This window comes from Chamaea fasciata, unplaced genomic scaffold (assembly GCF_029207755.1).
Source record: "Chamaea fasciata isolate MVZ Bird 193981 ecotype frontalis unplaced genomic scaffold, bChaFas1.0.hap1 SCAF_5, whole genome shotgun sequence".
NCBI classification, from domain to species: Eukaryota; Metazoa; Chordata; class Aves; order Passeriformes; family Sylviidae; genus Chamaea; species Chamaea fasciata.
The window spans coordinates 55,723,356-55,735,176 of record NW_027094090.1 but is presented as its reverse complement, the minus strand read 5'-3'; the positions used below and the strand labels follow the sequence as shown (position 1 = coordinate 55,735,176).

Sequence of the window (11,821 nt, the reverse complement as noted above, 5' to 3'; positions counted from 1 at the left end):
AAATGGTGGGGGTTTTAAAGCTAATGTACGTTTCTTTGACCACTCCTATTTTGGTTGTTCAATTTTTTCTAGGGAAAAAGAGTTGTCATGTTCATTGTCTGATACTGCTGCTATTCAGATCTGGTTTTAGATTAATTCTTCTCCATTTGTCACTCATCTGTGATTAATCAAGCAGAAAATAAGAAATAAAATTATGTATTTTGTAAAGGTGAATTAAGGTTTCAGTAACTCTGAAACTGTGGGTAGGAACACTGTGACAGACTCTCGGGAATTGCAACTTGGTTTAGTTCTACCTACTTTGGTGGAGTTATGCTGAACCATATTTTCTGAGAATCTGAATTTTAAGTATCCTTGCTATGTTCTTCATAATACAGTATAATCTCTGTAGGAGTAATAACCTGGGAAAATTTTGCTTTGGTCAATATCTGAAATGAAAGTTATGTCATTGGCTGTGAGCTGTCTCCCAGGGCAAAAATACACCCAGTCCTTATTTGACACCAGGAAAAAAATTGAAATATTCTCCTTAATTTAGTCTTTGACTAGATGATGATAATGGCAAATTAGAAATTACTTCTGAGTTCTAACTTCATTTTAACATTTAGGATATCTGCCTGCTGCACCTTTAATATGATTTCCAATTACAACAATATGGGAAATATCCCAGTATTTGAGGTCCCTCACAACATGCCCAAGGGACAGGAAAATGCAATTTCTGTGTAAATGCAAACAGAGTTATAGACAGTTTTCCCCAGGAAAGTATGTGATTGATACATGTGTATACATATAAAATATAGATATGTATGTTGTATATATGTGTGTGCATATCTATAACTCAATCCAGTTGTGTTTAAGTCCAGAATATGTCTCTGATGCATGAACCATAATCCTTGATCCTATATCCTGAAATGTCAAATGATACCCTCAAAAAATATATTAAAAATTAAAATTCATTATCCTCTAGACATATTGCTAAAATATTCCTTTGGGGTATGACTTGTTTGAATAGAAGTACAAGAAATAAATTAGGTAGTTATTTACTTATATATTGCCCACAGTTTTATAGATTTATGAAGAAAACAAAACTGGAGTGCTGCATTGCACAACTTCATAACACTGCAGTTACATTTTCCCTTGTATTTACAGACTGGCTTATTTTAAAATCTATTCAAGCACTGGAAAATCATAAATATGCAGCTCCACAGATCTGGAGGTCAGGTTCCTGTGACTGTAATACATATCTTCTTTGGGCAAAGCTCTCCAATTTAGGGTCAAGCTCTGCTTGCTTTTCTCACATTTGATTTAGGATGGAAATACACGAGTGAAGAAACAGGTTTTGTCAGAGTATTGCACGGCTACACAGCGCTGACTGCTGCAAACATAAGCAAAAAAAGTACTAAGGTTGTAATCTAAGAGGGGCAGAATATGACAATATGACAATGTTTGGTAAAAATATTACTAAGGGGTCTATCAGCATGTTCATGATTTCATAGGAAATCTGACTAAAATATGCCTGATTTATGGCTATTTATCTCTCCTAACCAGAACTTCTGACAGCTCACAGCTGAAGCCTCATTCTGACTCCTCTATTAATACTAGAAATTTTAAATAAAATGAGTCAACAGATATAAAAGCTGTTATCAGTCTTAACGCCTTCGATTTCTGATCATAAATGCAATTGAGAATCACCCCTTTATATTAAATCCAGAAGAGAGCATGTCTGAGAAGCTGAAAAGTGGGCATCATGGCATCATCAATGCTCTATAACTCTCGTGTGATGGGACACAGTAGAGCTGCCACTGGCGTAGTCATTGACCGTGGAAGATTTTTTTTTCTGCAGCCAACCTAAGTATGATAAACCCTTTCCCCCACCAAAAAACTGGAACATGTAACAGTGCTGTGTTCAGGGCATGACTGAACATTAGAGCAGCTGAAGTGGCACCACTTCACCCCGGCACAGTGTAAAGGCAAAGTGAACCTTGCCTATCTCCCCCAGATATTAACTAAACAAAAAGATTTTTAAAATGGAAGTGCTCTTAGATATTCAGCATTTGCCTAGATCCATAAATGTCTTGAGGTAACTGAGAGCAAAATGTGTGGGATTTAGATATTATGTATCCAAAGTTCCTATATATATATATATATATAATCTACGCCCTTTAATTTCATTATAATACCCTAAGAATTAATACCATAAATAGTTCCATCATCATGTAATCTCCTAAGAATTAATACCAAAAATAGTGATGGCAGAATTAAAAAATTGGAGAGAAGCTTGGGATATCTCATCCCTTATGTCTTGGGGCTGAAATGAGTCATATTGCCATTTCTCCTGTGGCAAAGAAGACTTTCATAGCTGAGAGGGGAGGCAAGAGCCTTGAAATTTCTGTGTGGCAGTCTTGAGGCCAGTCCAGACACAGATGGTTGAAGGGTTCAGTCATTCCAAGTAACACGGACCCAAGTCTATCCACTGTGTCTTTAACTAGGATTGTGATTTGTTTATCCTCTATTTTGTTGTCCCATCCTCTATTCAGGGCTGTTCAGAGAAGTTGCGTAATGAAACAGATAAGTTGGTTTGACTTCAGCTGGTCCTGGTGCTTGTTGTCCAACGTGGGTTTGGTTTAGTTGTGGGGACAACACTTGGGACACAATGAGAGAGAAACTCAAAATACTCAGAGGCTTTTGAAGAGCTGAACATTTTATTTACTAGCTAGTTACCACTGCAAATAAAAATTTTAGTGCCCAAGATAAGATTAGTTTTATCTTTCTGCTAGGAAATTTGTAGCATGTTCCTTTGACTTAAATTGATAGACTGAATTTTCTAATAAGGTTTGCTTCTTTGAAAACCAGCTGTCTAAAAACAGCAACATGTGAAAGCAAACCAACCCTTCTTATTTTCCCTGTAGGTATAGTCAGAATCCTATCTCCAAACAACCTTAAAGAAAGTTTTCGATGCTACTTTTCTATTCTTGTTAGTTCAGCATAGCCAACAGTAAAGGCCTTGTTGACATTAGGCAAATGTGCAATGATGCAGCAAAATCAATTTAGTCACACTGATGCAAATCCCTCACACAGATGTAATGCCTGTGTGCAAAGTAGGGCATTTCTGAATGTACACAATATTTAAAATGAAGTGAAAGAGAGAGATCCTATTCCTTCCAACTGATTCCTTAATGTGATTCATATAGATGCCCCTGAAACCCTAAGCTAAAAGAAAGGGACTTTCTGGTCAAAAATAAGGGTTCATTGGGAGCACTGTTGATCGGGAAGGAATATTATGACCTTTAAATTGCAAGTTGCAGTAGCTTAACAGATAGAATACTACTTTAAAAAATACCGTTTACCTTTAAACCGAGGATATTTGTCCTTAAAATCACCAGGAAAAGAAATATGTGATTGCATAACTCCATTATATGGTTAATTTTCAGAACAGAAGTGAAAATTAATATGGTTTTGGTCCTGGGCTGGTTTTAGTAATTTAATGTGATCTGCTGTCAACAAGAGGCAAAACAAACCTCTGATGCTCAATAAGACTAAGAGAACAAAATGTACCTTACTGTGGGTATTCAGTTAAAGTTCTGTGGGCAAAAAATGGCACAGTCTGTGAAGGCGTTATTGAAAAACAAGTGGGGTCAGCAAGGGAGGTGACAGTAGGAATACCAGTAATGAGGTAATGACCATCTTCCTTTGCAGACTGAAGAGGTTTAGGGATATTTTTTTTTCTTTTTTTTTTTCTTTCTTTCTTTTTTTTTTTTCTTTTTTTTTTTTTTTTTGGTTAATAAAAATGCTTCAGGCAACTGTGAATTTGAAATAAAAGTTTTAGTAATTTTCTAAGTGTCTTTCAGCTGTTTTGGAGGAAAAAAGTTCCAAATGCTTCATGTGGCAGTATTTAATTTATATAACATAATAATAAATGAAATATCAAAATCCAAATAAAATATATGTATTGAAAGCATAGTTTTTAATCACAGCCAGACCATGTTGCAACACTTTTCTTTAAAAAGTACTTTCAGTTTGGGAAGACTCTTTCCCAATCTGAATGGAAGCACATTTTGAAACCTGGGATCCTTTTTGTTAAGTGAATCTTTGATTCTCCTTGCAGCTGAAGACTCACGCTAGGGAAGTGAAAAGATATGCAGGGCTTCTTTTCCATGTACACTCACCTAAAACCTGACTGTTAAAGTGACATTTCCCCCCTCCACTCTCCCTCAAAAAGAAGACTAGGAAGTCTCATTTCAGGAATGAAGTCAGGGCAGAATCTCATCCTGGTAGAGTACAGTCCCCCAGTATAGCCAGGTGACTTGAGGAAACGCTGTTTTTTTCAAATATTGCCAGGAGTTGGCAGTGCTTCATCTTGTTCTAGCAACAATGCTAACAAGAACCTGTGTAGGAAACCCTCATGAGATAAAGAATCACAGAATATGCTGAGTTGGGAGGGACCCATGAAGAACTTAGGCAGGTAGGGAGCTAAGCAATCAATTATTACTGAATTTCAAACCCACAGGCGATACAACTATACCCCCTGCTTTATAATTACTGAGATTCATCAACACAAGCTGTGGCCCTCACTGGGCAATTCCCAAGTTCCTTGAAATGAGTCTAATACCCAGTGAGGTTACTTGTGCTGCTGCAGAAAGATATTTCTGACCTTTTACGTGTCAGAAAAGAAACTGGATGTGACAGATTTGGAGCTGGCCTGTGATAATTTAGGAATATGGTCTGTTGGCCTGATTATTTCGTTGAATATCTGGGTTTAACTCATCAGAGATTAGCTCGCAGTTGCATTCTTAAATTATCAGGGCTGATCTGTACTCATTACCCTGGGATGCCCCACTTCCATTGATGCTGCACTGCCAGGGAGCACAGGGATTTGGAAGGGGAAGACATTAAGTTTTGAACCACAGCATCTCTACACGGGCAAGCCTAGCATCCTACACATCCCTAGGAGAGACACAGGGGTCCAAAGGTCCATTGGGAATTAGAGATGGAACCTCTAAGTGTCTGATAAAACAAGTGGATAGAGCACGGTTAGGAGACATTAACTGGGATATGTTCCTGTATATCTAAGCTATTTCCATGTGTTTGTGGAATTGATAAAAGTGAACCCTAAAAAATGCCTTTGTTAGAGAAAGGGGTTGTGAATACCACAATCATTTCCATCAGTTTTGAACTAATACTGGGTGTTCAGAACTGGCATGTTGCCTCTCACCTTAGGCAAGCTCCTTTTCCCTGAAAGGGAATCTAACAGGATGAAGCCAGGGTTAATTTACAAAAGCAGATTGTCTTCTCCAACCATGAAACCAATAGCAAACAGTGCAGAGGTGATATTATTCCATAGTTTACAGTGGAGGCATGTTGTGTGGAGAACTGGAAACATTACATGGCAGCTGGCCCACTCCAGAGTACTGAACCCAGCCTTACCTGTGGTGACCTTCCAGCTGAAACTGGTCAAGCGAATCTCTTCTCAATTGTGAAAGTGTCAGTTGTTATTTGCCAGGTGCTGGACAAATATTTAACTTGGGTAAAGAGCATATACAATAGGACACGAAAAAGGTTTCCAAGAAACCATCCTCCAATCTAGAAGAAAAGTTTTATGTGTGTGTCTGTGTATGTTAGGTGAGTGAAGTATAGAAAACAGAAAGTTGAAAATCCAAAGAAAATTATCTGAACCAAGTTTTTCTCACTCTCTCCTTACTGAAAGGACAAATAAGTAGTTTACTATAGCTTGATGGATTCTTGATTGTGGAGTTCCAAAAAGTGGCCTACATATCTAAGCTATATTCTAGATCAATTCCTAATTCAGCCTTCAGAGCTTGGGAGGCACTATGCTCATTCATTGTTATTCCAGATGTTTTAGTATGTAAAGTTCTACTTCACTGTTGCTGGAAAGGTTAATATATTACATTTCCCTAACCATGAATTCCTAATGCTTTCATCTTGCTTTCAGTGAACATATTTTATATTTTACAGGTTTCAAAAACCAACCATAGATTAAGATGTGCATTTCTCAAAAGAACACAGACCACTAAAGGCTGTATATTCTGCAACACATCCTCCCAGTGACTGATTTGTGTTGCTGTAACAAAATCTGGCCGAAAAGCTGCCAGATCTACGTCTTGGATGACTACTGTGTCGAAAGCATTTTTTAATGACACAGGTGGAGTGCTGAGTCTCCTCTCCACTTCCTTCACTGTTGCCACATAAAGGTTAAACTGGGCTGGCAAACTGCAAAGCCCCATGGCTTTATTCTGGTCTGTAAAAAAAACTTTGGAAAGAGACTGTTTGGTGTCACATGGCTGTTTTAGGAGGAGGAAATGCACATACTGGTGTTTATTGGTAATCTGGGAAGATTTGCATCTGCTGCATTTGCAAAGCCAAGTGACTTCTAGAAAGTCTAGAAATACAGGAAAGAGACAAACTGAACCAGGGACAAAAGGAGGAAATTAGAGCCAGCAAGTAAATTCTAAGTGCAAGGAACTTCTAGTTATGAGATCTCCATTAATTTCTTCAGTGCAGCTGGCAGCCATTTCTTTCTGCAGCTGAAGTTTCTGAGTGATACCTTTTTGTGGAGTATATCACAGGAGTGTAGATTACAAATTGCAAATATCTAGATTGCAGCCACAAAGTGTATATCTGAAGAGAAGACAAAACGCTTCTGGAATTTCCTTTAAATGGGATGCCTAGAAGAAGCAGGGGAGGTAGTAAAACAAGTAGTGAACAGAAGTAATGAGCAGCATAGCAAGGAAAGAGAGAAGCAGCCTCAGTTTCTGGATGTTTCCCGTAGCTATTAATCTTTATTTCCAGCTATCAGCTTGTCACCATTGTTATTCTTTCTTCATTGGTTTGACTCATTCCAGTGAAACACTGGAGAGCCCAACAAGTTGTCTTTCATCAGAAACTAGACAAAACCGTCAGCTGTTTGCAGACAGAAGCAAGTACAGCAGATATTGCCCTGTGGTGGCCTTGTCTTTCCCAACAGCCCCAAGCCAGCTCTGCCTGTGTTCCCTGATGGCCAGGTGTGGTGCAGCTGTGGCCAAAAGCTGTGCACCCAGGGCAGTATACCGGGATGAACTTCTTTCACTGATGGTTGTCACATTTTGTCTAAACAGTGTGGTTACATTTAAAAGCTTTTTCCCTCACTTCCTTGTCTTCACACACTGAATGGTTGGTTATCTCAGTGTGTTTTTTCTGTTCCTCCATGCCCTTTTTGTTCCAGTCCCAAGTACTCCTAAAATGATGCTGCCACTAACAGGAAGGCTCTACATTCAAGTTCAAATTATGCAAGTTCAAACTTTCATTTTAAATCAGATGCTGTTCAGATGCCATGCAACTACAGATTTTACAGCACAATTTGAGCGAGCTTTGCAAACATCCCAAGCAAACAAACTTTGCAGGAAACATAATCCTATTATTTTACTAAGCTTTGGGACACTGCCTCATGGGGATCATCATTTGAAACAAAACCTATACTCAGTTCCTTCACAGGGTGATCTTTGTACAATTACACAGTATTACTATTTTCCTGTGTTGACATCTGTTAGAGAAATAGTTCATACCAGTTACAGAAACTACCTGGTTTGATGATCTTATGACTTGGTATTATTCCTCAAATATGTATTATTTACTGAGTTTCTGATCATGTTTGCTCTCAATACTAATCAACCATTCTTCAGTTATTGCCTGTTTCTCAACAGACCCTTTCTAATGGCGCTTTTGGTAATTTTCACCTTGCAGAACCTGTACCATCCTCCTTAACTTTAATTCCAGAGCCCATTTCATCATTCACACTTGGCATGCTCTCAGCTTGCTAGCTCCTGTCACGACGGATTGTTAGCACATCATCATAGGGCGTTGGATAGCCAAACCGGGGAGGGGGGAAGACGGACTACAGGACTCTCTCCTACCATTTGGCGACTCCTAGTAAAGAGACAGAGGCAGCTGGACTGGGAGGCAGAAGATGTACTTCAGGAGACTGCTTCTGGAGGCATTTTTTCCTTATGTTTTGGCAGGTCAAGGGTTGAGAATGTATGGCTTGTCCCCTCCATTGATAACCAGAGAATGACATTTTCCTTTTAACAATTCCTCATTGTAAAACCAAATCCGTTCCTCCACGCCAAAACAACCTGTAGTATTGTTCTCCTGTTACTATGATAAATTATGCATGTGAGACATGCTGAATCATGACAGTGCTCCTGTACACAGTTGTTCCTTGTGCTGAAGAAATTTGTTTTTTGTCCTGTACAGCTTTTTTATGGTCCTATTTATTATGGAACCGATGTTAGGGTCTTGATGAAATTGCTAGGAAGTGGGAAGTTTACTAGCTGCTCTGGGAATTAAAGCACAGACATCTGGAGTATTCTGAGGAGCTTGGATCAGTTTATGGTTAATCAGCAACTGACGTGTAAGCAATGCGTTGTGTCTGCATGCATACTTCATGGAACCTCACAGGATCATGTAACAGTTTGGGTTGGAAGAGACCTTAACTATTATTTGCTTCCACCCCCACCCTACCATGGGCAGGTCACTTGCCACTTCACCAGGTTGCTCAAAGTCCTGTCCTGATAGATAACGCAGAGAGTAGAAATTTTCAGTTCCCCTGAAGCTGCTGGATAGAGTTTAAAGACCAACTGCAGAAAAAAAGATAAAATAATGTAAAAGTGTGCACACAGGATGATAAATGTAGCTGGAACCAGTAGATAAACAGATAATGAGGAATATAGTGGCTTTCTGGGTAAAGTTATGTAAAAAGAAGCAACAGGGCATATTCTAAGAGGAAAGGTCATCTGTAGCATAGGGGGCACTTGGTGAGGACAACCACCAAAGACCCCTTCAGACAACAGTCCAGGAACATTAAAGGACTTCCAGTAGGAGGCAGTTGCATGCAAATTAGTTCTCTGAAAAGTGATGTTTCTGTATTCAGCCAGAAGTACACTGTAATCAATATGCACGATCATGATGGAATAAATACCTTGTTGTACCTTCTGGACACACATCAGATTAACAGAGCTATCCTTCTGATGTGTCCAGCACTATAGTAAAGAATGCCTGCTGTCTGATACTCAAAATTTTGTTAGAAAGTTTGTTGTCTATCTGATTTCAGTATCAGTCCAACATTGCCATGAACACTTCCAGAGTTGGGGCATCCACAATTGTCTGGGCAGCCTGTCCAGCGTCTCACCAGCACAATACTTAAGGTCTTTGATTCAATAAAATGTTGTGTCCAAGTAAGAATTGTACTTTTCTGTTGTATCTTCTTAATCATACCAATCACCAATTAGCTTCAGTCAGGCTGCATGTGATGATGGTATTGCTGTGATCTGCCAAGCCAAGCACAAGCCAAAACTTACAGACTCACCCACACAGGGGGCAGGAGAAGGGTGACCTCTTTTAATGCCCTGTCCAAGGGACAAAGACCTCTCACAGAATCACAAAATGGGTCAGGCTGGAAGGGACCACAATGGGTCATCTGGCCCAACCTCCCTTCTCAAGCACGGTCATTCTAGAGCACACGGGACAGGACTGTGTCCAGATGGTTCTTGAGCATCCCCCGTGAGGGAGATTCCACACCCTCTCTGGGCAACCTGTTCCAGAGCATGGTCATGCACACGGTAAAGAAGTTTTTCCTCATATCCAAGAGGAACCTCCCGTCCTTCCTCTCACCCGGTCAGAGCCAGGTAACCACCCAGGCGACAGAGACGTGCCACCCGCACCGGGAGAGGGCGGGGCTGGCGGGGCGGGGCGGGGCTCGGCGGCGGCCGGGCCGGTTCCCGCGGGGCGGGCGGGGCAGCGCTCGCCGCACGTAGCGGGGGCGGGGGCGGGGGCGCGGCGCGGGCGGGGCGGGGCGCGGGGCGGGGCGGGGCGGCCGTTGGCGGGCGGCGGGGCAGCCGCTGGCGGGGCGGGCGCGCAAACACCCGCGGGGCGGGGGTCGGGAGGCGCGGCGGCGCGGGCGGGAAGCGGCGGGGCCGCTCCGCCTCTCTTCGGCTCTCCGGCGGCGGCCGGCGCAGGACAATGGAAGAGGCGGCAGCGGCGGCGGGGGGGCCGTGCCCGGCGGACCGACCGGGGGCAGCGGCGGCGGCGCTGAGCGGGGAGAACGAGGCCGAGAGCCGTCAGGGCCCGGCGGAGCGCGGCGGGGACGCGGCCCCGCTCAACCTGTTGGACACTTGCGGCGTGTGCGGGCAGCCCATCCAGAGCCGGCGGCCCAAGCTGCTGCCGTGCCTGCACTCGGTGTGCCAGCGCTGCCTGCCGCAGCCCGACCGGTACCTCATGCTGCCCCCTGTGCTGACCCCCGCGGCCGCCGCCGCCCTCAAGGAACCGCCGGCGGCGGCGCCTCCCTCCTCGCCTGTCTCCTCGCAAGCCTCACCGCTGCACTGCACGCCCAGTAAGTGTCCCTTCTGCCGTACCCTCCTTGCCCCTGCCGGGGGGTGCTGCCCCCGCAGCCCCGGGGCCTGCGGGTCGCGTTTGGGGGACGGGAGCTGTCGGGACCAGGTGCCGTGGGCGGGTGCGGGTGCCCGGCCGCGGAGCTGCCGGGGCACGGAGCTGTCGGGACGGGAGCTGCTCGCTGCTCGCCAGCGCCAAGGCTGGCGGCGGGGTTGTGCTTTGACTTCGTTTTTTTAAATCGTTATTTTTTGAATTTCCCACCTCGGAGGGAAGGCAGAACTGTTGTGCTTTCCCAGGACCTCTCTGTGTGGATGGAGAGGGGCGGTGAGAGCCGGCCTGCCGCTCCGGGCCGTGGGTGCGGGGGCAGGCAGCCCTTCTCGGCGGTGCCGGGAGGCTTTGGCCCCTGGCCGGCGGACAACCTGAAGACGGGTTGATACCAAGGCACAAAAACGTGGCGAGAGAACAGATTTTTTTTTTTTTTTTTTTTTTTTTTTTTTTTTTTTTTTTTTTTTTTTTTGAGTGATGTTCGGAGTGCGGAGCGCGGCCGGAGGGGCGTCCTGTAGGTTTCAGCCGTCGTTCGGCCGGGAGCGACCCCGCGCCTGGGCGGGGACCGGGGCGGCCGAGCGATAATGAGACTTGTCCGCGCGATGAGCAGCCTGGATGGCTCTGCTAATGCATTCATGCACCACTTACTTGCTAATTACCGTGCCGAAGGGAGAATGCCGCGAGGAAGTTTTGTTAAGCTCGTGTACTGACACAGTAGCCTGTGTCAATGTGTTTGGAAAGTACTTATCGTTGTAGAAGATGTGGAGTAAACTCCAATTTGAAACGATTTTCCTAGTTGGTTTTTTTTTTTTTTTCCCTTTGCCCTCTTAGGCTAGGTCTAATGGATCACTTAGTTTTGTTAAAGGCAATTTCGTCTTAGAAAAAAGTGCAACCAAGCATCCTGTCGTGGAAGCTGGTCAAGGTCTTGAAAAAACTTGTATAGGAAAGAGGAAGTGTGATGGAAATTGAGCTAACCCATAGGTATTAGTGGAGGTTATGCTTGTTGGAGTGTGTGGTGGTGGGGGCTTAAGTGAAAAGTGGTCAACCTGGTGCTACTATTCTTAAGTCCTTTAAGTGGGCTTAGGAAAACTTCACCATCCTGCCAGAATTCTGACCAAAAATTACCACTTGAATATGTAAAGTGTTTGCAGCAATTCGTAAAGGAAACACCCTCTTCAGAGAAAGAAATATTTGGAACAGTTAGAGATTTGCTTCAGAATATCTGAGAAACTATCAAGTATTTAAACAGTATCTGCTGAGCCTCTTCATCTGTGTGAATGTCTGTGTTAGTATAGTCATTCAGTCTTTAATTTTAGCATGTAAAGTATGTCACAGACTGCCTAATCAAAAGTAACAGAATGGGAAAATCTGTGAGACCCTAAGCCTATATACTTAAGCTTGA

At 43.3% G+C, this 11,821-nt stretch overlaps 1 protein-coding gene across 1 annotated transcript in view; it reads left to right on the top strand.

The window, feature by feature from the left end:
* Positions 1–9,938: 9,938 nt before the first annotated feature.
* The window catches only part of TRIM24 (tripartite motif containing 24), a 58,529-nt gene continuing 56,646 nt past the window's right edge, over positions 9,939–11,821 (top strand). Inside the window, exon 1 of the mRNA XM_066183790.1 lies at positions 9,939–10,375. Coding sequence (XP_066039887.1) covers positions 10,006–10,375 — 370 coding nt within the window. The 5' untranslated portion in view covers positions 9,939–10,005. The remainder of the gene's footprint in view (positions 10,376–11,821) is intronic.